Raw genomic sequence first — 25,018 nt, forward strand, 5'->3', positions numbered from 1 at the left:
CAAGGGTTTAAAACTACCTTTGGAATTTTAGTTTACCAGATTATCAATCAATCAATCAATCAATTCTGATAATCCAAATTTATATGGAATGAGTGTTTAATAAAGTGTCAATTTTAGTGATTCATCCAAAAATTGTTACTTAATTCAATTAAAGTCTTAGCAATTATTCAGCTTGATATCAGTTGTATCTCAGATTCTGATGCCCATGGAAAATTAACATAAATGAATTCAAGGTTAAAAATAAATGGTGAGATGTTTTATTGGAATGTATGGATAAAATCTTGAACAATTCTTTTAGAATAATTACTCTGTAATGATTATTTTATGATTTCTCTCAACTTTAGATGGAACTTCTGTATTCCCTAATTAACATCAGTGCAAAATAATCAACTCAGTCATGTTTTAATATCTCAACATGGACCAAATACAACTGCTTCAAAGAAAACTGAGATGCTATATCTTCTGATGAAGTCCATTTCTGAAACCAAGCACCAACAGATTCCATTTCAAATTTATTGGATTTCCGGAAGAATTTATTTGAAAGGATGTATATAAAAAATTGTGGCAACATTAATATATATGATTTGGTCTTATAAATTAGGTGTCTTTGGAACAATATTTGTATAGCTAGCTAGATAATGAAAGATGTTAATATTATGTTGACATATGTTCAAGAAATGTTAGAATTTGATTGTTTTTGAGGAACTGTTCACTGCTGAGAAAATTATTTTGAAAAATTGGAAAAGCAGTTATTAAGGATTGAATTTAAAATGTATAATCCATTTTTGAAAGTCTTTTTTCACTAATAAAAAATGATGCAATATTTAGTTTGACACAGAATTTATATTTTACAGTATATGCTTTATTCTAATTTGAAATTTCCATATATTTAAAACTTGAAATATAGGTAACATGCCTAGATGGTTCATACTTTTCCCCTTTTATTTTACTTTTTGTTGTTATTCTTTTTATTTTTGTTTACAACTGTATATTTTTTGTAACTCGAGAGTCCAAAATATCTAACACTGAAACAAACTGGGTTTACGTGTGGATGATGAATCCTCTTTACAGTTTTCAAACGAAGTCTGAAGGTTATCTATTAGAAAAGCTGCTAGCAATAAAATTTTCAACAATAACGAGTAATAAGATTACCTCTTCATAAGATTACTTCTTTACCGCTCAAATTCCCTCCTTGAGGGAGATGGGCGGTCTAGATGGGCAGTTTAGAAACATGAAATATAAATAAATAAATAAATTTACAAAAATTTACTTGGAAATATTCCAACTCTTTATAATTCTACAAATGTTTCTCAGAAATACAGGAAAGATAACAGGCATAAACATTTAGTACCTTTCTCAGTTTAAGATGACCCCATTTTTCTTTTGCATTACCTTGGTATCGACCTGGAGTTGACCCAATAAGATATACCCTGCATAAAAAATAACCACACAAAATTTGGTGTTTTCCCAAATTGTATCATAATACATATTATAGCATAATTATACTGCATATAATACAGTGTACTTTAAAATAGTTTTCCCAAACTGCATTACTGCTTATTAAAAAACCTAGACACATCTTCACAAAAAGCCTCTACTCAGAATCTTAAATTACTGAACATAAGAAAAAAATGTTTACAAAAGAAATACTGACATTACCTTTAGTAATCAACTTACAAAAATGCATCTTCAATGCTGTAACCTATTTCAATGAATGCAATTTTATAGCTTAAAAATTGTTTATATTGAAACACACTATTTTATGTAACTACGTGTATAATTAACATTGGAACTGTGAGAAATTGTTTAATATAAGCATACATTGAATTATATACCTTGTCTCCGAAAGATCGTGTTGCTTAATTATTTCAACCCATTCCATCAGAGTAGCAGACTTATAAGATACCAGATAGCTTATTAGATCTGACTTAAAATTTGTATGAGATTCACCATCAGACTCAGCACTCCCAGGAGGCAATCTTGGATACAAAGGACTTAACCATATTCTAAAATATTAAAAGATAAAGCAATAAAATAGCATTAACTAGTGCATAGTATGTAATTTTCAAACCGGTCAGTCCTAGAGGAGATCAACCCTGACTGCTCTTTAGAAGGCCAGATCCTGAAGCTAAAACTCAAATACTTTGGCCACCTAATGAGAAGGAAGGACTCACTGGAGAAGAGCCTAATGCTGGGAAAGATTGAGGGCAATAGAAGAAGGGGACGACAGAGAATGAGGTGGCTGGATGGAGTCACTGAAGCAGTAGGCATGAGCTTAAATGGACTCCAGAAGATGGTAGAGGACAGGAAGGCCTGGAGGAACATTGTCCATAGGGTCGCAATGGGTCGGACACGACTTCGCAACTAACAACAACAACAAAAAGTATGTAATTTAAAAACTTTTGTGTTTTTTGCAAAGCAAAGTTACTCAGTTATGACATCCTTCATATTCTATCAAACTTGAGTTATGAACTTTTATTGTGTCTTGAAACCATACAAGCAGACCTTGATTTACAAGCAGTCTTTTAATGACTGTTAGAAGTTACAACGGCCTCAGAAAGTGTGTTTTATGACCTGTAAAGTCCTTCTGGCCATTGTAAAATGTCCTTCTGCTCCCCTCGCATGTCATGTGGTCACCCTATGTCATGTGATAGCAATCTGGGTGATTAGACTAATTGCCAATGTCCCATGATCATGTGATCACCATTTGCAATCTTCTCTGACAGCTTCCACAGAAAGTCTGTGGGGAAGCTGGTAGGGATGGTTGCCAGTTGCTGCCACCTGCCAAGAGGACTTCTTCTCATCTCTGTGGGCTGGCTAAAATTGCTGCCTGCTGAGGGGAACTGAACTCCTTCAATCAGATAAAGAAATGGAGCTCAGATCCTGATGATTTAAGCTCTATTCCTCCACCCCATCCAAGAAGTTCCCTTCCACATGTAGAGAAAAACTGACATCAGAGGGCAGAAGCAGACCTCAAATCTGCACCCCATGGTAATAGCTCCTTTCAATGTACAGAAGAGAGCTGACATCCTTAGGGAGGCAGTTCTTTCAGCCAGTCCCTTGGGACAAGAGGGAACTGAAATCCAAGCAGGATTTTCAGCTCCAGAGCAGAATAGCAGCACAGTAAGGTAAGGAGTGCAGAATGCCTCAGGTAAGTGAAGGAGGCCTGGTGCAGGCTCCACGCAAGTGTCTCTTCTCTCAGGAGCTAAAAATCTTGCTAGGATTTTGGTAAGGAGGATTTTCAGTTCCTGAATGGAGCCTCCCAGGGTGTTCCCCTCCCATCCTGTGGTCCTTATCTGGGACTCCATCTGCTTAACAATCTCTGTGTATTTGCTTAGCAACTACAACTGGGAGTGCCAGGATTGCACTCAATCAGCAAACCAGTCATGTGACATTCTGCTTAACTCTCATTTGCTCAACGACCGAAATTCTGGTCCTGATAGAGGAGGTTAAGTGAGGAATGCCTATATTGTAAAAAAAGGAAGTATAAATATTCAAAGACATCTTAACAGGAAATATTATTAAGTAGTTCTTTATTTCCTTCAGTTCTATAAAGGAAATGGCTTCTGTTAACCTAATGGATCCTCAACCTATTTGCAAATATACATCTTGTCTTGTTTTAAAACTTTTCCCACCATGTTGAGTATTCTGTCAGTGGGTGGAGAAAGAAAAGGAAGTCGGTAAATGTGTAGCTCCCATGTAAGTGTTAAAGAGGAAGAATAAGAGGGAATGAAGATTTATAAAACCCCAGGTTTCCTCCTAATATCATTAAACAGAACATGGCAAGAGTAATAAAGTGCATAATATTTTTTTAAAGTTTCCTCATCCATAATTGATCTCTGTAGCAAGAAAAGATAAGCATGCATAGACACAGAAGTTCAGGACAGTCTGACCCAAACAACTTTCATTAAGTCAATCTTAGGATATTAAAGCAGCAGTTCTAGAATTATATTGTTTATACTGATGAATGAAATGGGGCATATAGATGGCCAAATAGCTATTATGTAGAAAATAGCCAAATATTTTCTATCATTTCCCCTCTAAAAGCAAACATTCTATATTCAGGAAATACTCTTGATCCTGAATAAAACGGCCCTTTATCTTTCTGAGTGGTATGAGAAATAGAGCAAAGCACTGCCTTCACAGTCATAGACATCAATTATAAGAGAATATATTCACAGCATTTTTCTATGAGCTGTAGAGAATTCATAGAACACACCCTGCCCCCCCCCCGGAAATTATATAGTAATTTAATTAGCTATAATTTCAGAAGTCATCTATATCATTCAAGGCCTTTTATTTCGAAATGCATCTCTCTGGGTAACATTATTAACTATTGTTTATGATTCTTTAATTGATAAAAAATAGGATTTATTACAAATGCCACTTTTTAAATCTGCATGACCAGAAAATTTGCTGATATATTTTGAAATCACACAAATTAAGTCAGTAAAATCCAGTATGATAATGCATTTAAGATGTGGGGTTGTGGGCAAGACCAGGAAGACCCAGACACACATCCACCCACAGCAATAAAGCTCGCCAGGTGACTTTGGGCCACTTGCTCTCTTTCAGTTGTTATAGGATTGCTTTTGTGGGAAAAACTGGAAGAAGTGATATTACATAGACTGCTTGAACTCTGGAAGAAATAACTAATACATAAACAAGAATGTGTCCTCTAAGAATAAGCAAATCATTGATTGTTGTGAAGATATTAACGTGGCATGCAGTCATGGGCCAAAATATCAAATTATAATTTTTTCTTACCCTTGTGTTTTCTGGTACCAATCATCATCAATAAGATTGGATGTGTGTATCACCACTCGAAGACCTTCTTCATAATTCAACAACATCATTTTCCTATAAAAGTAATTTAAATATCCCCCAAATGGCATATCAATTACTATAAAAATTAAAAAAGACCCAGGCTAAAACTGAAGAGCATATTTACATAAAAGGTGCAATAGAACTATAAAAGTTTCAATGATATTGATCCATTTGAGTTGCTATAATTTTCCTTCAACAGTGAGAATATTTCATAAATCTGGATCTATTCCAGTTTTGATTTTCCAACTGATTGGCTGGATCAAATGTTATTTTTATCAGTCCCATATGTAGACCAGACCAGGAAGCAGACTCCAGGGAAGGGACAATTACATTTATTAAGACAGACTATTGTAACAGAATCTTGCAAGACTAATTGTGCTTTATTTCCCCAACCTCCCATTTACATTCCTGCAAAACCATAAAGGTGTCCAAGTCTTTTCTTCCTTTCCTATTGGTATTTTGTGCTTGAATTTTTTTTTTGCCTTGTTGCTCTACACTATGTTACATTAATATTTTTTGGGACATCACCTTTATAGATGCTTCACTTGTCAATTTTTACTTGTTGCTGCATATTTTATTACAAATTGGTAATTAATACTTACTAAAACAATTTTCCCCAAAAGCAGTGCTTTTTTTCTAAAAAAAAAAAAAAAAAGGTGCCGGAAGTCTCATCTTGGCGGGTGCAGGAGGCGGGGGGGCCGCGCTGCTGTGATCATGGGTACAAGGGGTGTTGGTGGCGGGCTGCCCCCCAGGGCCGGAGTCAGCGCGGCTGGTGCTATGGGAGCAGCGGGGCCCACTCTATATGGTGGGAGCCGTGCGGGGCGGGCAGCGGAGGCGTGGCGGGCCAGGCAATGCAGGGCGGCCACTTAGGCACGCAGGGCGAGGCGACGGTGGCACAGGTCCAGCACCAGGTAGGCAACCAGCCTAGCTGACATGGGTGAGCGCAAGAAAGGAGTGCACATGGACTCCACAGAACCCACCTCCCACTCCTTGTCCTCTCTTCCTTACCTGGTTGAGATGGTGTAGTTGGGCAGCAGGGAGGGATGCAGAGTTCCTGCCTACTCGCCTTTGCTGCAGACAACTTGCCGGTGCAATGTTTGCCGGCCAGGTCTTTTGGCACGCTCAGCAGCAATTCCTATTGGCTTTCGAAAGCCAATAGGCTTTTGAAAACCAATAGAGAGAGTAGCATAGCTTGTGCAAAAGCTTTTTCGTGTGTGTGTGCAAAAAAGGGTGCCGGAATGCCATTCTGAGCGTTCTATGAGAAAAAAAGCCCTGCTTTTATGTTTTAATCTTATGATTTTAAAAATATTGTAAGTTGCCCCAAACCTCGCCATGTGGATTGCATACAAATATATAATTGGTAAATAAAGGTAGAACATATGTTAAATATACATCAAATGATAATATGCTTCCCTACAAAGTCAATTCTTGCTCAATGACAGACCAAGGAGTTAACTCGGAAAGGCAAGAGGAAAATCTAGAAGAGGTCTGTGCAACGTGTAGAAGGGAAAGGCCCACACTGATAAATTAAAAATCTATCTGGTCTGCAAAGGAATGCTGGTGGGCTAATCAATGATTTGGTGACTAGAGGAGCATCTACAGTGTTGGAGTTCGTGGTCATGGTAAGCCATGGAGGCACTAGGCAACATGACTTTCAGGGCAGTGGTGGTGCTTTTATTACTTTTTTTTTTTAAAGTCTGTGCTCTGTCCAAGGGTGCTTGGTAGGCTGCATGTACAGGCCTGGTCTAGAATTTATTTTGGAGCATTCAACTATCTACAGCAGGCATGTCAAACTCATTTTGTTTGAGGCAACGTCTTATAAAAGAATTACCATTAATTTGTTTTAATAAAATAATTTAAATCAATTTTTCACTTGATTTCAAATTAAATGAATTATATTGGTTGACAATGAGATTTTTTTTTAGTACAATTGCCAAATGCAATAAACTGGTTTTAGGTATATGCGTGCACTAAATATTTCAACACCAATACATTTTAACAACATATTCTATTTGTAAATGAATGCAAATGCAAATTATACAATTTTTTGTGCAAAAATAAAACAAAATAACAGATTTAAGAGCTGTTATCATTAGTTATCCTTAGATAAAAAATAATTCCATCATCCAAAACTTTGTTATACTGTATTTAATGAACAGATGCTTTGGGATTAAAAAAAAAAGACTGACTACATTTGATTGTGTATCACCATGGCATTAAAACAAAATTCGAACAGTGTATGAAAAATAAAGGTTCCCTAAACGTCTGCTGGCTATATCTATACATTTTCCTTGATAGCACTCTATTGCCTTCTTTTTAGTCTTTTTTTTCAACTTCCCAGCTTAAAAGACTGAGTGGCTGTGCATATCGGCATCTCGGGCTAACCAGACTATTCCACCTCTAACGATGGGGGGGGTGAGGTGTTACCCCCCGTTGATAGTGCTCGCAACTTGGGCGTCCTCCTGGATTCACGACTCAATTTTGAAGACCACATAGGAGCCGTGACCAGGGGGGCTTTTGCACAGGTTCGCCTGGTGCGCCAGTTGCGTCCCTATCTGGACCGAGATGCCCTACGCACAGTTACTCATGCGCTCGTGACCTCCCGTTTGGACTACTGTAACGCTCTCTACATGGGGCTGCCCTTGAAGACCACTCGGAGGCTTCAACTGGTGCAGAATGCGGCCGCGTGAGTTGTAATGGGGGTCTCCCGATACTCCCATGTAACACCTCTACTCCGCGAGCTGCATTGGCTTCCGGTTGCCCTCCGGGTGAAATTCAAGGTGCTGGTTATTACCTATAAAGCCCTACATGGCCTGGGTCCGGGGTATTTGAGGGAACACCTGCTGCCGGCATCAAGTGCCCTTCGCCCAGTGCGCTCCCACAGGGAGGGTCTGCTCAGGGTCCCACCGGTAAGAGATTGCCGGCGGGTGATACCCAGGGATAGGGCCTTCTCAGTGGGGGCGCCTGCCCTCTGGAACCAGCTGCCAGTGGAGCTGAGGACTGCCCCCGACCTCCGGTCATTCCGCCGGGGCCTGAAGACCTGGCTCTTTGAGCTCTCGGGCCCAGGCTGAGGAGTAATTTATTTTAATCGGGGTTTTAATTGCACAGGGTTAGTTTAATCTTTTTTTTAAATTGGTTTTAACTTTTGTATTGCTGGTTTTTTAATTCCCTGTAAACCGCCCTGAGTCCTCAGGGAAAGGGCAGTATAGAAATATAATAAAATAAATAAATAAAATAAATAAATAAATAAAAAAGGCAAGGCACCGGGAGCTGAAAGTTACAGACTGTTTAAGCAGGTTGCTAAGCAACCTGTTCACACTCGGCCCTTCTTACCCTCCCACTTTTAAATTAGCCGTACGGATCGCATTTCCTTCTATTTGAGCCATCTGAAGGCCTGTCGCTGCAATGCATTCTGCTGCTCTGCAACCTGGCTGTCTGAGGAGAATTTGGCTCTCCAGAACAGTTTCCTTCAGCTTTTTTGTGTGTGTGTGCAAAAAAAGGTGCCGGAACGCCGTTCTGAGTGTTCTATGGGAAAAAAAGCCCTGGATATATCACATATAATTGAAGATTGTAATTAGTTGTGTGTGAACGTTCAGCAAGCGTGATGTATTTGTGCTGGCATTTCTAGGCCTCTTTCCAACCGCATCCAGAAAAATTTGTAACAAACATTGGAATTCTTAAGGCCATGTTTGGTATTTCCCAGCAATCTGTTACTGGAAGGAAAAAGCAATCCCTGCTGCGTTACTGATCCCAGAGAAGCATTTGCATGTATGCATGTATCCTTAGGGTGCCATAGTTATGGATGAGAAATATTGGTTGCAAAGTTGGCATTTCTGGATGTAATACAGATATTTTGGACTTATTTTTGTTTCTTTGCATGTTTAATATTTTTAAAACAGCATATGCTACTGACTACGCTTATGCACATATTTATTTATTTATTTTAATTCCATTTATATCCCGCCCTTCTCCGAAGACTCAGGGCGGCTTACAAGCTTATGTAACATCTTTTGCTAGGATATGTGACCACTGCTTTTCCAGAATGTGAAAAGTGAAAGATTGTGACTAAACAAAATTTTAATGTACAGATAATACCACCAGAAATTATTTTAGCCTTTTTAATAAATGTTATTGATGTTAAGCTCACCATGGAAAACATCATATATTGTTATGTATATACTAGGTTAATTATTTAAAGACTGAAGTGCAACATAACTAGATTCTAAATAATCTATTTTTCAAAACACACAACAGTCCAAACAGTAAAAGTAAAGTCCAAATTAAGAATATTTCATTCTTAAGAATTGTTTAATTTAAAGTGGTTTAGTTGTAATAGATGGTTAGATTCAAAATAGTTTTCAAGAGTATGTACAAAAGATACTTTTTTTCTAGCATCAGCTAAATTAGACATATTACATTGAGAAAAATGTTTCTCATTTCTTTCCTGTTACCTTTATTGATTTCATTCCAGAGATGTTAACATAGGAAATAGATTATTTCCTTATCTAATTTTACCTTCCAAAAGACAGAAGCAGATGAAAAATGTAAGGTTCTTTCCTGTTGGCTTTTTAATTAGCTGTTTTAGATTCTAAAACTTTAGTTCCTAACGAAGTAACCCTGTAAATAATTTTAATGTCCTCCTCTAGTGCAGGCTCTTTTATGACTCAAGGACTTCAACTCCCAGAATTCCTGAGCCAGCATGGCTCAGCTTGGAAACCTCTCCTTTTCCCCTCTGCATGGCTGGCTCAGGATTTCTGGGAGTTGAAGTCCACGAGTCATAAAAAGGGCCAAGATTGCCTAGCCCTGCAATAGGCTTTCAGAAGGAGCTTTTTTTTCTTAAAAAAAAAGGTGCCAGAATGCCGTTCTGAGCGTTCTATGAGAAAAAAAGCCCTGCCCAAAAGTATTGTTTTATTATTGTTTAAGGCTTTACTGTTTGCAGTATTTTGCAGCATATGAAGCATATTCTAAAGAAGTTTTTGCTTTAATTTCTAAACTATAAATATTTATAACACTAGCAGAACCATATGTAATCATGCAGTGAGTCACTTATATGACTAGGTATATTTTTATTTCAGTACATTTTGATTCTCAGGTGCCAGTTTCTAAGGCAACCTAACTGGAAGAAAACATCAGGGCAATATCGGACATTTTCTATTTAACAAACTATGGTGACTTAATTACTTTTTTAAGTGTCACAAAAATAGGAGTACAAAAAGAGCATGTGCCTATTAGATTTACTTAGTAATTTTTTTAAGTGGCTGGCCATAACAGGATCACATTTCAAATTGTTGTAACAAAATTGTATATGTGTAGTTGATCTTTCAAATAATCAGTACGAGTTTTAAAGCAAAAGTAATGCTTTAGACAGGCCCTCACTATAGCCAATAGAACCAGTATAGTTGTCATTAACTAAGAATTATAAAATCCTATTTTAAGTAGAGCCTTTCAGAATGCTGCAAGAGCATTAAAATGGTATTGTAACTTGTTGCATAAACCTTCTATGTACCTTATAGCATACAGTGAACGAAGTACATGCTACAATATACTCAGATTGCTCAATATAGTGGCAGTTGGTAATTAGGAAGAAAATTTGTACAAAGTTTGGAAGTTCTGGACAAATGCACTAAAGGAAACAGATTAGTAAACCATTATACATTATAAAAATAATAGGCACTAGCATTATCGATCCTCGTTTAGAGCTGTCATGTGTTCCTGCCAATCTAGTCTTTCTGACAGCAGCTCCAACCCATTCTATTCCTCCTTAGTTGATTTTTGCTCATTTTAATATTAATATTTATCATTTTAATATTTAATGTTTGATATTGTTGTTTTTATCTTGTAAGCCACCCAGAGCCCCTTTATAGTGAGGTGGGTAGCCTAAACTTTAAAAAAATAAAGTAGGGTAGGGTAGGGTAGGGTAGGGTAGGGTAGGGTAGAGTAGAGTAGAATAGAATAGAATAGAATAGAATAGAATAGAATAGAATAGAATAGAATAGAATAGAATAGAATATAGTATATAGTAGTGCTATTTAGCTAAAACAAGGCAAACATTTTGGGGTCATTCAATCATGCCAATTTTTTGTAACTTAAACGTAGGAACACAGGGTACAATTCCAGGTGCTGATTACTAACCATTTCAGGTGCTGATTACTACCATTAAAATCCTATATTGCATGGGACCAGGCTATCCACAGGACTGTCTCAAGAACCACTTTGAGTTATTTGTAAAAATAATGAAGGTGAGATATGAATAAATAAAATAAAAAATAAGGATATTTGCCTGTCCTACCAGATTGGGTGGAATGAGCATATTCCTAGTTCCCTCTTTTAAATGTTGCCATCTTATGGGACCTAGGAAACATGCCTTTTCTATAGCAGCCCCTGCCATATAGAACACTCTTTTTTCTTGAAATTCAGCAGGCCCTCACCCTTTTAATGTTCTGAAGAACATTTAAGGCTTGGCTTTTCTCCTATGCACTGGGATAGGATATTTTTTAAAAAACAATCATGTAATCCTTTGCATCGGGGTGGAGTTGGGGTGGCTGAATGGAGCTGAGCGTTTACTGGCTACATGCCCTTCCTGATGCCTACATGGAGTTCGCACTAGATATTTTCTCTTTGCGCCAAGAAACAGAAATATCTGCCGTTACCTAGGATCAAACTCACAGCCTCCATACCACTCGGGATAAAATGAGATTAATGAGATGAAATTTTGGGCTGCATGTGAAAGTTTAGCTATGGTGCCAGGTTTGGGTTTGGTTTAACTGCATCCACATAGACATGTGATCAAAATTTGAGAGCTTGGCAATTGGCATGTATTTATGTATGTATTCATGACAGTTATAAAAAGTGCTTTGGGTCTTGCACTAGTGGATCATCTATCTGCTATTCATTAAAACAAACCTATCCCTTTTAAGGCTTTTGTGAACGCCTGAGAAGAAAACCCAATTTTTTAAATGAAATCCACTCATTAAAGTCCTCCTTCTGATACATTTTCAAAGCATCCATGGTTGTAAGACCATGTATGTAACTATATGTACAAATGTAACTGAGGTCCAGCTGCATCTGACGCAAAACACATCAATATTAAAATGTATCTGAAGGCAATATAAGCTTGAATTATTTTAAATAAACCATTAGTATAGCTGACACCTATATTTATAGGTTGAGATTTATAGGATTGTACCTTTTATTATAAGCTCATCATCTTATAATAAAGCAGGAGAAAACCTTCCCATATATTGATAGCACTCTCAAGGAACCTTCACCAAGTAGCTACTTTTGAGAACTCTGGAAGGGGAATACTAAATGAATTAGGTTTATTATTCAAAAATTACCCTAAAACAAAGCAAAAGCGATCGAGAAAATAAAGAGGTAATTGGTATTTATGCCAAGATAATTGGCATTTTATTTGTATTTTCTCAGTACCCAAACACATTTGAATTATTTCTAAATCGCAGTGGCATTTATCAAAGTAATTAAGATATTTCTGTGGCAGACATTCAGTGTTTATGATAAATTACTTACGTGTGGTGGGTTCCAAAGGCAATATCCAATTTTGCCTACAACAAGAATATTGTTTAAAAATACGTTTTTCATTATAGGGGCCCTGTCATTATATGGAAATGATACGAAAAAAATAAATCCTTTTGCTTTATTTTACTGCTCTCCAGTGGCTGCTGCACAAACTGCACAATAGACTTCTTATAGCTAATACTACACAATATAATCTTTGATTCAAAGATATTTCAAATCATTTTGTACAATTGTCACACATTCATTTCAAATTTCTCAGATTGTATTTCAAAGCCATCGCCATCCAGATGAGCTGAAGCTGCAATTTCCAATGTTTCCAGCAAATACTAGCTATAGTCGTAATTACTGGGAATTTTCAGAATTGCAGTCCTAATATAGACAAAAAATGCCAAGTTGGGGAAGGTTTAAGTAGAACATTATTTTATCTATATCTTGCCTTTATTATTTTTAGAAATAGCGTAATGCAGAAAACATGCCTTTCACCTATTTCCCCCACAATAGCCACCCTATGAGGTGAGTTGGGCTGAGAGAGTGTTAGTGGCCCAAGGTCACCCAGGCAAATTTATTATGCAAGAAAAAAGAGATACAAACATTAGAGAACATGAAAAATTAGGAAAAAGACATCCTTCATACTACTAGTGCCTTTCATTATTTCAATTTTTTAATATTGTGTTATAATGAATTGTTTCCCTGAAAGTAAGACCTATGTTGAAAATAAGTTCTAGCTTGATTTTTGAGGATGGGCCTAATATAAGCCCTACCCTCAAAATAAGCCCTAGTTTGGGGGGCGAGATGCATGCCTAAAAATCAAGCTAGGGTAGGGGGTAGGGGGGTAAAGCTGCCCTACATGCTCCGCACCCACTTACCAGGCCTCCCATGAATTGACACCTGCCTCTCCTTGCCACCCTATTTCTTCTGCGGTGAACCCCGGCCTGCATTTTGCAGTCAGAGGCCTTTCCGTAGCTCGGTTCTTGGCTGCTGAGACCTTTCGGAAAGGCCTCTGACTGCAAAATGTAGGCCAGAGTTTCATTCTCAGCTGCAGAATGAAGCTGCTCCTTTGGCTGCAGAAGTAGTGGGCTGGCTGGGCGGGGCTGCTGATGCGGCCGCTGCCAGGTGAGTGGAAAAGACCTGGTGCCTCTTTTGGAGGAAAAAATAAAATAAAATAAGACTGGGTCTTATTTTTGGGGAAACACAGTATTTTTTAAAAAACAGAATAAAAGCTTTACATAATCACATTAAGACTTATGCTACACAGAAAAACAAAATTCAAAAGTTGAACATGAAGACATTGGGGGGGAGGAGTTTTTGAGCATGCTTGCTAGATGATGAATTTACAGAATAGTATCTTAAGGCTAGAGTACTATATACTTTTGGTAAATGTAGTAAAAGTAATTACCTGGCATAAACGAACATTTTTATATGGGTGAGCATCTTCATGTAGCTCAGCCTTGGATTCTCGCTTCTCTCCATGGACTATTAATAAAGGTTTGTCCCTAAGATTAAAAAATAAAATAAAAATTCACTTGCACAAGTCTCTAATTATTACTTATTTGAAACATCTTAATTATTTTAGAAATATGTTGAGCTAAATTTTCAAGGATAATTATGAAATGTTTTATTCACATGTTTTTTCCTTCCACTTTAAAAATGCAACCTGCATTCACAGCAGCATGGGAGGGTCAACTTTATCTTCCCACTTTAAAAAATGCTAACCTCTAACATTGTATAATTAGGTAGTTATTCCCCGGAAAGCAAATGCAAGCACGAAGAAAGCTCCTATGCACAGCAAGCACAAAATCAGGTATAGTATCCTCCCTTTCCCATTCTAAACTCTGAAAGAAATTTGTAACCACACTTCAGTTTCCCTTCATCCCCATCTTCATAAATGTGATGATTTAAGGAGAATACAATTTACCACCCCACAATTTAAAAAGATTGGTAGGAAAAATTAAAGGGAACAAAAATGAACAGATGTATTTCCTTAACAGAATTCATAGGGAAGGAAAAGAGGTGGTTCCCTTTTCTATGTGTTGCTCAACTTTGTACATAGATCGGAGAAACTTATTTCACAGTGCACTGGGACTCCATCTCCAGAATTTTCTATCATATCTGTCAGCCAATACTGGCTACGATTTCTTGTATCTGAATACCAGGTAGGCAAGTAACAATCTCTGGGTTCTATCACCCTTGAATAACATAATTTGAACATGACAGAAAGAGTTATGAAAATAACCCCTGCTTTTTTCCGCACAATGCACAACTCAAGGAACCTAAACGTCAACTTACCTACCGTAAGTTCTCTAGAACAGAAATCTTACACAGAGTGGGGACTACATGTAAATGCTACCTTTCTACCGGAAAGCACTGAAAATAGCCATTGCTTCAATGTGACTATTTTAAATTAAGATTATAAATTATTTAAGAAGAGAAAATATTTTTATAAATACATATCAAATGTTATATTATTAAATAAAAGTTGTGCTAAAAATTAAAGTTCTTCAGTGTAAAAATACGTTTTCTCTTTGTTTTCTTCAAAGAGTGGCATCTTCTCATGAAGCATTGATACTGTTGCTGTATACTTAAGCTCATTTTTCTTATTCAGTGTAGCAAATAACATTTATCCCACAATACTGACCACAACAGTAAACTTAGGATGCATGAATTAAAAATATGAAATGGAAGCTGAAGTTAAACACTGAAGCTCTTTTATGTACCTGAATTCCTTTGGATATTGCTGGACCAGCCATTCCACATCTATACAAAAATTAAACTTTGCCATGGGAAAAAAATGAAAATAGTTCTTAGAAATCAAAAGGGAAGGGAATGCAATATTATGCCTATGAATGACAGCATGTTAGAAGTTGTACCTGTTTATACAGACTTGTATGGTGCCTTATCCATAAAAACACAAACATTCTAATAATATATTAAAAAATTAACAAATGCCATTCTATACAATGTACAAAAACAGATGAAAAATTTAAGCCAGGATTTTGAGATATCATAGTTTCTCCTAACTGAGCCTAATTGCACACTTGATTTACTGTAGAATAGTAAGTCTGGGTTCCTAATTAAGAAAATTTAAAAACACATTAAAAATATCATAATTAGTTTGGTTAGACTTTTACATTCATAGATCCTGACAAGCATTAATGATCAGGACTACAAAAGTAGTTCTTAAGTTAAAACATTACAAATATTGATTTGCCACTCTAGTTAATAGATTTCTAGTGAATATCTAACTAAACTCATAAATGATACTTATTCTTTAATACCACTGAAATAAAAGGTTAGCCGTATACACACACACACAAACACACAAGATTTAATGTCTTTTAGAACTACCACCTATTTTGTGATGCTGTTTTTAATAAAATTATCATTCTACCATGGCTTTTGGACCTTTTTAAAATACAGAGCTATTTTAATTATACATTTCCAAAAGACTATTCTGAATTTTGAGATTACTGCAGAAAAGATCTCCCTTTTTATTTTAAAAGGACAAGAAAATAAAATGTACCTGAGCAGAAGATACAAGAGTCCCAAAAAGAGGAGATAAAATATCTGTTATAAGAAAAAAAGATGTATTGCAAGTATAGTAAGCATATCTATTGAAATGGGTAACAACATCAAGCAATTAAGCCTAGATTTTGCCTAGGTCAGGTTCATACATTACAGGAAATTCAAACCAAACTACCGGTAATTACAGGACTTATACCATGATGTAGGAACACACACGACAGCAAGAAATGTTTATTCCAAACACAAAATCAGTGACATAATTTTCTGGTTCATGGTTAAAAATGTTTACCACGCTGGGTGAGTCCAGCCAACTGCTTTTATTTTTATTTATTTACACTGGTTAAACCATCGTTTAATATATTTTGTAAATGCAATTCACATGCCACATGCAGGTTACATGTTAAATTGCAACAAAAAGTCTCCCCCACTGCAGCCAACTGAAAGTAACTGGGTCTATTTTCAACTAATAGCAATATTTAAGTTTATCCAAATTAGAAAATATGCAGCTTGCTTAAATTTCACGATTTATTTAAACAAAATTAAGATTTTCTGGTCCATAACTAAAAAGCTAATCACAATGTTCAGTTTGAGTATTCATTTCCAAGAACATCAGAACTGTCACAGTCTAAGTTGCAGGTTCAGAAGAGTGTCTCAGTACACGTTGGCAAGGTTTTTGCAGCCATAATTTCAACAATATTAGAACTTGGACTTGTTGGGCCTTATTTTGAATGTTTCTAGCAAAATATTCAACTAAGATATGATAAGAACAGAATCTGCCTGCAGATTAACCAATTGGCATATGCTGGTAGCAAAATAAGGAAGGCATTAAATTAAGATATGTGTTTAGTATCTTTGATAAATACATTTTAAAAAATATAACTTACAAAAACAAACCATCACAGATATCAAAGATTTAGCAATTCTATTGTTTCTATATTTTATTTTTTATTATTTTCAATTGAGTTCATTTGTATTTTGCAATGCCAATCATAAAACACAGAAAAATCCAACTGTCTGGGCCTTTTGGTCATAATATAATTGATTGTTGAAGCCAATTTGGTAATTATGTAAGAAATTCCTAAGCTGTTCCAGGCTTTCTGGGTCAGTAGGAACATTTTGAAGAACCCATCAATTTAGTTTCTAATACCTTTAAGGTCTATGTGGAGCCCAGAGGCATTGTTGAAAATGCAGACTATCCTTGAGACTGATATTCTACAGCTGCTAGTTTCCCATTCTTTTTAATCAATTGTTTTTAAAAAATTAACAAATAGGAACCTTGATCAGGTGGCAAAGTTTCCCTGGGTATAATGTTAGGGTATCAGGTTGTTACTGCATTACATTGCTTATATGCCAGCTACAACATGTATAATTGTTTTAGAAAAACAAAGCATCTTCTAGCACTTTTAGGTACATCTTCCCCTTAGTATTTTTCCCTTGATATTGCTTACCTTTTATATGAAGGGCTCCAGAATTGTATTTTGACTTAATTCCTTTGACTTTAGTGAGGAAGAATCTGAAAGGGTTCTGCCCATTCAACAGATCCCATGTGTCCTGCACTTCAGATGGGTCTGCAGACTTGTAACTTGATGAAGCCTTACAAGTTATTGGTAGCTCCATGGGTGTATCACTCTCTGCTTTTCTGACTGTATTTATTGCATCTCTATTTCCACTTGAGGCTTTAAGATCCTCATCTTCACTACTGGAAAGATACCAGCCAAAGTCTTCCCGGGCAGATTTCTGATCTGAGGCCTCCTCCTGTGGAAAGTTTCCAGCTACATGTTTCAGAGGAGACATTTTTCTCTTGTGAGCAGCTTTCCTTGCCTCCGAGCAAGAGTGGCTACTCTCTTTACTTTCCTGACCTCTCTGCATCACAGAGGTAGAAGGCTTCTCAGAATCAGCTAACTCGTCCATACTGTCTTCACTACTGGACAATGTCCATTTCCCATGCTGACTTTCCTGAAACATGATAGCCTGTATCAAGGGGGGGGGGGGAAGGGAAAGAAAGAAATCTCTCGGAAAGTCTAAAGGAGCGAGGAGACTACTTCTCCCACCTTCTCACAGTGCAGAAGCCCCTTCAGTCAATTAGCTATCATGCTATGCCTTCGGCTTTCGCACATTCCCATTCGGGGCCATCCAAAGAGAATTGCAACCGTATTCGGTTGTTTACACACTCCTTGCCCTCCGTTCCTAAAAGCAGTTAAGTCTGCAACAGGCAAACTCGTTTTCTATCTTTTTAGTTCACCAGGGGCTAGCCATAATCGATATAAAAGAGATTAATCAAACATGCCGGGCAGGAGGCAGTACAGGAGGATAATTCAATGTTCTGAATTTAGGTTTTTTTTAAAAAAAAATAACAATCGTTCGCCACTTCTATATACTTAAATCCATCGCTAGCCACGTCGCACACTTTGGAACCATCGCGGGATCTCTCTGTTCCTATAAGGCAGGGGTAGGCAACCTCGGCTCTTTTATGACTCATGGACTTCAACTCCCAGAATTCCTGAGTCAGCATAGCATAGCATAACTGACTCAGGAATTCTGGGAGTTGAAGTCCTTGAGTCATAAAAGAGCCAAGGTTGCCTACCCCTGGTATAAGGCAAGGGTAGGCAACCTCGGCTCTTTTATGACTCATGGACTTCAACTCCCAGAATTCCTGAGCCAGCTATGCTGGCTCAGGATTTCTGGGAGTTGAAGTCCATGAGTCATAAAAGAGCCGAGGTTGCCTACTCCTGGTATAAGGCAGGGAACCGCAGCTGCACTGCGCGCTAGAAATTAAACCTGAACAAGCTCTAAGTGGAAGAAAGCAGACGTCAAGAAAGAGAAAATAACTCCCCAAAACACCCCAGGAGGGAACTTCTTCTTCTTCACTAGCCAGTCCACCAGTGAAACTTAAAAAGAGAACAAGGGAGAAAAATACTTCCTCTTCCGGGTAAAGCTTCCTCCCTTTGAGCCCATGACGGACAGCCCGTTGCTACCAATGATTGGGCCGTTTATCAAGAACTTAACGATGTGAACCACCGGCTTTATTTCCCCCCCCCCCGCCCGATTCCTCCAACGGGTCTTTCTCACACCTTCTGCCGCTGGCAAACCCGCGTTTTGTGTGTGAAGTGTGGCTCCGTTGCTAAGGAGAGCTTCGTGCTAGTTTGGCGGTGCCTCTGCTGCTGGCAATGTGCGCAGCTCCTAAAGAAGCAGCGAAATCGAAAGATTGCCCAGCCGAGAAGTACCGCAAGAAGCGATGGGTTAAGGTAGGTAGTTTAAATGGGGCTTTTATCTAAAGATCCCCAACTGCTAAAGATCCTTAACCCTACCAATGCAACTTGCGAAGGATACATTCCAAGGAAACACTAGAACAGGGGGTAGGCAACCTCGGCTCTTTTATGACTCATGGACTTCAAATCCCAGAATTCCTGAGCCAGCCAAGCTGGCTCAGGAATTCTGGGAGTTGAAGTCCATGAGTCATAAAAGAGCCGAGGTTGCCTACCCCTGCACTAGAAGAAGAAGAAAAAAAAACAAGTTTCCCCCAAACACATGCCAAAATACAACCGTCTTGTGTGCCAATTGTACCCTTTCCTGGACTGGGAGGAACTGCCTTGATGGCCTCCGGAGTGGATCCTGCAATGCACTCTCCCAAGTATGCATTCTCCTTACAAGAATTTCCAGAAACTTCAGCTGGCCCAGAATGCAGCAGGACAGGCAGTTATGGGTGCTACTCAACATATCCTTAAGCTCCTGATATGTTTCCAAGTGCAATATGAAGTGCTGGTTCTCCCCTGTAAAGCCTGACATGGAACAGTTGCGCCCCTTTCTGGACCGAGATGCCCTACGTACAGTCACCCACGCACTCGTTACCTCCCGTATAGACTACTGCAATGCTCTCTACATGGGGCTGCCCTTGAAGACCACCCGGAAGCTTCAACTGGTGCAGAGTGCAGCTGCACGGGTAGTGATGGGAGCACCCCGATACTCCCATATTACACCCCTCCTGTGTGAGCTGCATTGGCTACCGGTTGCCCTCCGGGTGAGATTTAAGGTGCTGGTACTTACCTTTAAAGCCCTACATGGCTTAGGCCCGGGATACTTGCAGGACCATCTGCTGCCGGGAATGAATTCCCATCGCCCAGTACGCTCACACAGAGAAGGCCTCCTCAGGGTACCGTCGGCTAGACAATGTCGGCTTGCGACCCTCAGGGGAAGAGCCTTCTCTGTGGGAGCGCCAGCCCTGTGGAACCAGCTCCCCCTTGAGCTTCGGATGGCCCAAGATCTCCGGTCCTTTCGCCGCGGCCTCAAAACACTCCTTTTCCACCTGGCTGACCTGGACTGACAGGGATTTTAATTATGTTTACAATTTTAACTCTAATCTTTAATTTATTTCAATTTTAAATTTTAATTTACTGTACAGAGACCTTTAATTTTTGTTGTTGTTAGCCGCCCTGAGTCCCTCGGGAGATAGGGCGGGATATAAGTCCCATTAATAAATAAATAAATAAATAAACATGAGTAGTAAACTGTGGGACTGCCTCTTCCCAATTATGTCTGCCTGCTCCATCAAATCAAGTAAGAGAGGCATGCTTGAAAGATGTGATCGAAAGTATGGGAACTGTCAGATTAACAGATTATAACAACAACAGAGTTGGAAGACCTTGGAGATCTTTTAATCCAGCAGCCCTCAACCTGGGCAACAGGGACCAGTTCAACAGGAGAGAGTTTTTTTCCACAAACTGGAGGGATGTGGTTTCACATGCTGCCTGCGTCTTGTGAATGGGGCTTCACTTGTTTGCGCAGCCTGGTTGCTGGCATGCTGCGCCCTGGTGCCAGTCTATGGATTGGGGTTGGGGCTTCTGTTCTAATCTAACCCCCTGGTCAAGCAGCAGACCCTTAACATTTCAGACAAATGGTTGTTCAGTCTTTTCTTAAAAACCTTCGGTGAGAGAACACCAACAACTTCTGAAGGCAAGCTGTTCCACTGATTAATTATTCTAATTAATTTCTCCTTATTTCTAGATTGGTTCTCTCCTTGATTAGTTTCCATCCATTGCTTATTGTTCTGGCTTCAGATGCTTTCGAAAAATAGCTTGACTCCCTCTTCTTTGAGGCAGCCCCTTAGATATTGGAAGATATTGCTAATCCTTCTTTAAAATAAATTAAATACACCTGGTTCCTGCAGTTATTCTTCATATAGGCAGAAGCCAAGGGAAAAAGTAGTCCATCAAATAACAGAGCCTAAGACATGAAAGGCTTTATATATGACAATCAGCACGTTAAATTGCACCTGGAAGCCTGCTGGTAGTGGTAGAGTGGTTTATATGGATATATCATAATCTGCTTGTACTGCCTTTTTCTGCACCAGTTAAAATTTCCAGATGGATTTTAAGGGCGTACTCAAGTAAAGTGATTTGCCAGAATCCAGATGAGAGGTGGCTAATGCATGAATGGTTGTGAATAGGGCCCTCAGTTCAGGAATGGGTAGAACTGGTGCACAAGTTGGATTTGTATAAATCTGCAACTTGCTCCTTAAACTGAAACAGTGAATCCAAGAACTTCTCCAAATTGCATATCAATTCTATATAGAGGTGTATTAATTGCAAAATCCCCAGGAATGGTAATTTCATGAACCCAGGTTTGAGCTTGAGTCTGTTGCCTCCATCCAGATCATCGCAGATTCCAAGAACTAGGACTAAACTTTGACAATATTACTTGGTTGAATAGGGTCTCAGACGTAGAACCATAATCAGTTTATTGATTTTACCTAACCCCATACTGATGGATGACCTAATATCACTGCGGCATCATTTCTCATAATCCCAAAGCCCATAGTTGGTCCAGAAGGATATCATGATTGAGAGATCAACCAGGACAGATGCATCATCAAAGATCATCAATTAGTGCTGTTTCTGTACTATGTGATACCATGGGCATACACCTTATATTGAATGAACTTTAATCTGAATTAATGTAATGATACATTTTTAGACATGCATTATGCCTGGAAGATGGGGATTTTTAAAGTTTTATTCTAGCCAGGTAGGAAGCTTGTTTATGGATTGTATTAACATCAGTATTAAAATTTCAATGAAAGTTAGAATTATATCCATCTTTCCCAGTTGTCTAGAATGTGATAATTGCTTTATGCTCACTTCAAAAAGTCTTATAATCTCGAATGAATTTGTAATTGATATCTAAAATTTTAAATAACAAAGCTTATTGGTTGTTTCTTTTAATCATTATTCAAAGACTCTAAAGTAGCCCTGGTGTGTTTTCAGGACTTGATAATTTGTTCATGGATTTCATTAACAGTTTTCTCCACAAAGTGTTTCTAGTGATGATCAGTAGGCAATTTGTCATTTTTCTTTTCTCTTTGGATTATTTTAAAGCAGGGGTGTCAAACTCAATTTCATTGAGGGCCACATCAGCATTGCGGTTGCCCTCAGGGGGCCGGGTGGGTATGGACAGGGTGGGCGTGGCCTACTGGGTGGGTGTGGCTAGAGTGCGTATGGCCTACTGGGTGGGCATGGCCAGCTCTACATCGTTCGCATCAAGGGTACCTATGGGGGCCTGGGCTGGAGTGGGACAGATCTGAGGGTCTCTGGCAGAAGGAGGGTCTCTGGGCCAGGGCCAAGGCAGTGGGGGCCATTCCCTCACTGTTTCCAGGATGGCTTCGCGGGCCGCATGAAACCACTTCGCGGGCCGGATCCGGCCCCCGGGCCTTGTGTTTGACATGTCTGTTTTAAAGCATGTTGCTGCATGATTGCTGCATGTAACTAAAAGAGGCTGAGATCTTTATTTAATGAGAATTACAGCATTATTAGATTCATGTGTACTTTCTCTAATCTCTTTCATATACATTCAAAGAATATCAAAGTATTTCTGAACTGCATTACCACTATTATTCAGTTCAGGATTTGCTTTGACATTTTCTTATGTTGTGATTATTTTAGCAGCTACTGAAAATAATAGGTACCAATTGTTGAGGAAATATATTCAAGTTGTGAATCTTCATTATAAACTCTTTTTTATTGGTCTTAAATGGTTAGGACTGCCAAATTCACTGCATCATTAGCTTTGATGAAAAAATAGTTTCAAGTGTAGAGGACAAGAGTTAGAAAGAAACCTCAAGAGAGCAGTGTCTGTGGAGATTCTCAGTCATCCAAGTCATGGTTGTCCCAAAGGTGCTTTTTCAGGAGGCAACTGGACTTCCTTGATTTTTCTTTGAAGATGTTTCACTTCTTATCCAAGAAGCTTCTTCAGCTCTGATTGGATGGTGGGGAATGGAAGGATTTATATTCCTTGCAGACAGCTGGTCATTTGCATTAATTTTAGAGAGTCACAGAGGCCGTTTGGAGGTTTACCTGTGTCCTCAGGGTCACCTGAGTAGTGCAAATGTGTGTACAGCTTTCTTGGCTGCAGGATGTTTTCTGCCCTGTGTCCCTTCACTGTTGAAGACAGGCGCAGGCTGGTTGGGGATGACTCTATGTTGTCTGCATCTCAAACTGAAGCTCAAATGGTTCTTGTAGTCTGCAATGTTTTCTGGAAATCCATTCATACTCCCATCATCCAATCAGAGCTGAAGAAGCTTCTTGGATGAGAAGCAAAACGTCTTCAAAGAAAAACAAGAAAGTTCAGTTGCCTCTGATGGTTTCTTTTTTGCACTGTTTTTTTGCCAACCCGTGATCGTTTGGTTTCACTGTTTGGATAAGGAAATATCTCTGAAACAATGACCCACAGAACAGGGGTTAGCTAGCATATACATAGCATTATACATTACATTACAGACAATAAAATTTCAAATTTTAAAATGGAGCTGTTTAAATTTGCAAACCACTTCGTTTAAAAATAAATTAATTTAAAATTATGGTAAAATAACTATGTTTCTTTCATGCACAAACATACAGATAGAATCGGGAACAGCTTCTGAAGCAGTTAACTAAGACTTTAAAAAGACTTTGTTGCTTTAAAAATTTTAACATTGGCATATGTTATATATTTTGAAGGACATTTTGAAGGATTTTCACAGTGCTAGTATATATCAAGATAAGTAATAGTGAGCTTTTAAAATCCTAATTATCTTTATTTTTTTATTTAGGCATTTGAGGCATGTGATGAAAACAACAAAGGATACTTAAGCCGAGAAGATTATAAAGTTGCTATAGTGATGCTTTTTGGCTATAAGCCCTCAAAGGTACCATTTATTTCTTATATTGAGGATTGGCTTATTCTTTCAATATCCTGAACACTAGACATTAAATAATGTCTATTAATATGAAGTTTTCAAAGAACATTTTTTCAGAATTACTTAAAAATTTAAAACACTTGGTTCTTGCTGTCTTTTTGAGATATTGCAGATAAGCTTCTCAATGCCCCTTGTTTTAAGCTTCAGCCTCCCAAAGCTACTGTGTTCCCCAGAAAATAAGCCCTACCCAAAAATAAGCCCTAGTTTGGGGGCGAGACACACGCCTAAAAATCAAGCTAGGCCAAGGATGGGGGGATGGAGCTGCCCCCACGCCCTGCACCTGCTTACCTTAGGACCACTGCAGTCAGGCCTCCCACACCTCGACACGAGGCGTATTACGTCAGTCGTGCCGCTGCCGCTGCTCACAGCCAAAGGCCACAAGGTTCATCATGCCAATCATGGCAGGAGGCCACGTGGTGCATCGTGCCGATTTCACACTCACGATTGGCACAATGAGTTTTGCAGCCTCCTGCCACTTGCAGCAGCACAGATGTAATTGGCGTGACAAGCCACATGGCATCCTGCGAGCAGTGACAGCGGCACAATCGGCACGAGCTACGCGGCCTCCTGCTGCAAGCAGCAGTAGCAGCATAATGTGCCATGTGATGTGAGGCCACAAGTGGCCGCAGAAGAACTCAAGCAGCAGCACGATAGGTGTCGGGGCATAGAAGGCCTGGCTGCAGTGGTCCTAAGGTAAGCGGGTAAGACATCCCCCGAAAATAAGATCTGGTGCCTCTTTTAGAGGCAAAAAAAGTATAAGACCGGGTCTTATTTTCGGGGAAACACGGTAGTAGAATTCAGTAGGTGTACCCAGAGTAAGCCTTGTTATAAATTTTTTAGTAAGGAGAGAACACAAACTGTATATAGCACCTCAAACAGTAAAGAGGCACTTTCCTGCCTCTCAAA

The 25,018-nt window shown here is 38.7% G+C and overlaps 2 protein-coding genes across 9 annotated transcripts in view; one reads left to right on the forward strand and one right to left on the reverse strand.

Moving 5' to 3' along the window:
- Window positions 1-18,179, reverse strand: part of TDP1 (tyrosyl-DNA phosphodiesterase 1) — a 28,814-nt gene extending 10,635 nt beyond the window's left edge. For all 4 annotated transcript variants that reach the window (XM_081313670.1, XM_081313669.1, XM_081313668.1 and 1 more), the window contains exons 1-8: window positions 17,334-18,179; window positions 15,884-15,927; window positions 15,078-15,133; window positions 13,760-13,856; window positions 12,355-12,389; window positions 4,768-4,860; window positions 1,836-2,006; window positions 1,352-1,430 (exon numbers count right to left, since the gene is read on the reverse strand). In XM_081313670.1, coding sequence (XP_081169796.1) covers window positions 1,352-1,430; window positions 1,836-2,006; window positions 4,768-4,860; window positions 12,355-12,389; window positions 13,760-13,856; window positions 15,078-15,133; window positions 15,884-15,927; window positions 17,334-17,850 — 1,092 coding nt within the window. In that variant the 5' untranslated portion in view covers window positions 17,851-18,179. The remainder of the gene's footprint in view (window positions 1-1,351; window positions 1,431-1,835; window positions 2,007-4,767; window positions 4,861-12,354; window positions 12,390-13,759; window positions 13,857-15,077; window positions 15,134-15,883; window positions 15,928-17,333) is intronic.
- A 629-nt stretch (window positions 18,180-18,808) lies between these two features.
- The window catches only part of EFCAB11 (EF-hand calcium binding domain 11), a 49,492-nt gene continuing 43,282 nt past the window's right edge, over window positions 18,809-25,018 (forward strand). The window contains exons 1-2 of one of the 5 annotated variants that reach the window (XM_081313673.1): window positions 18,809-19,130; window positions 23,966-24,061. In XM_081313673.1, coding sequence (XP_081169799.1) covers window positions 19,053-19,130; window positions 23,966-24,061 — 174 coding nt within the window. In that variant the 5' untranslated portion in view covers window positions 18,809-19,052. Of the gene's footprint in view, window positions 19,131-19,437; window positions 19,517-21,820; window positions 21,907-23,965; window positions 24,062-25,018 lie in introns of those variants that run through there. The other 4 variants (XM_081313671.1, XM_081313675.1, XM_081313672.1 and 1 more) reach the window with 4 other exon arrangements.

The sequence above is a fragment of the Vipera berus genome (genome assembly GCF_964194415.1).
Source record: "Vipera berus genome assembly, chromosome: 1".
Taxonomy (NCBI): Eukaryota; Metazoa; Chordata; class Lepidosauria; order Squamata; family Viperidae; genus Vipera; species Vipera berus.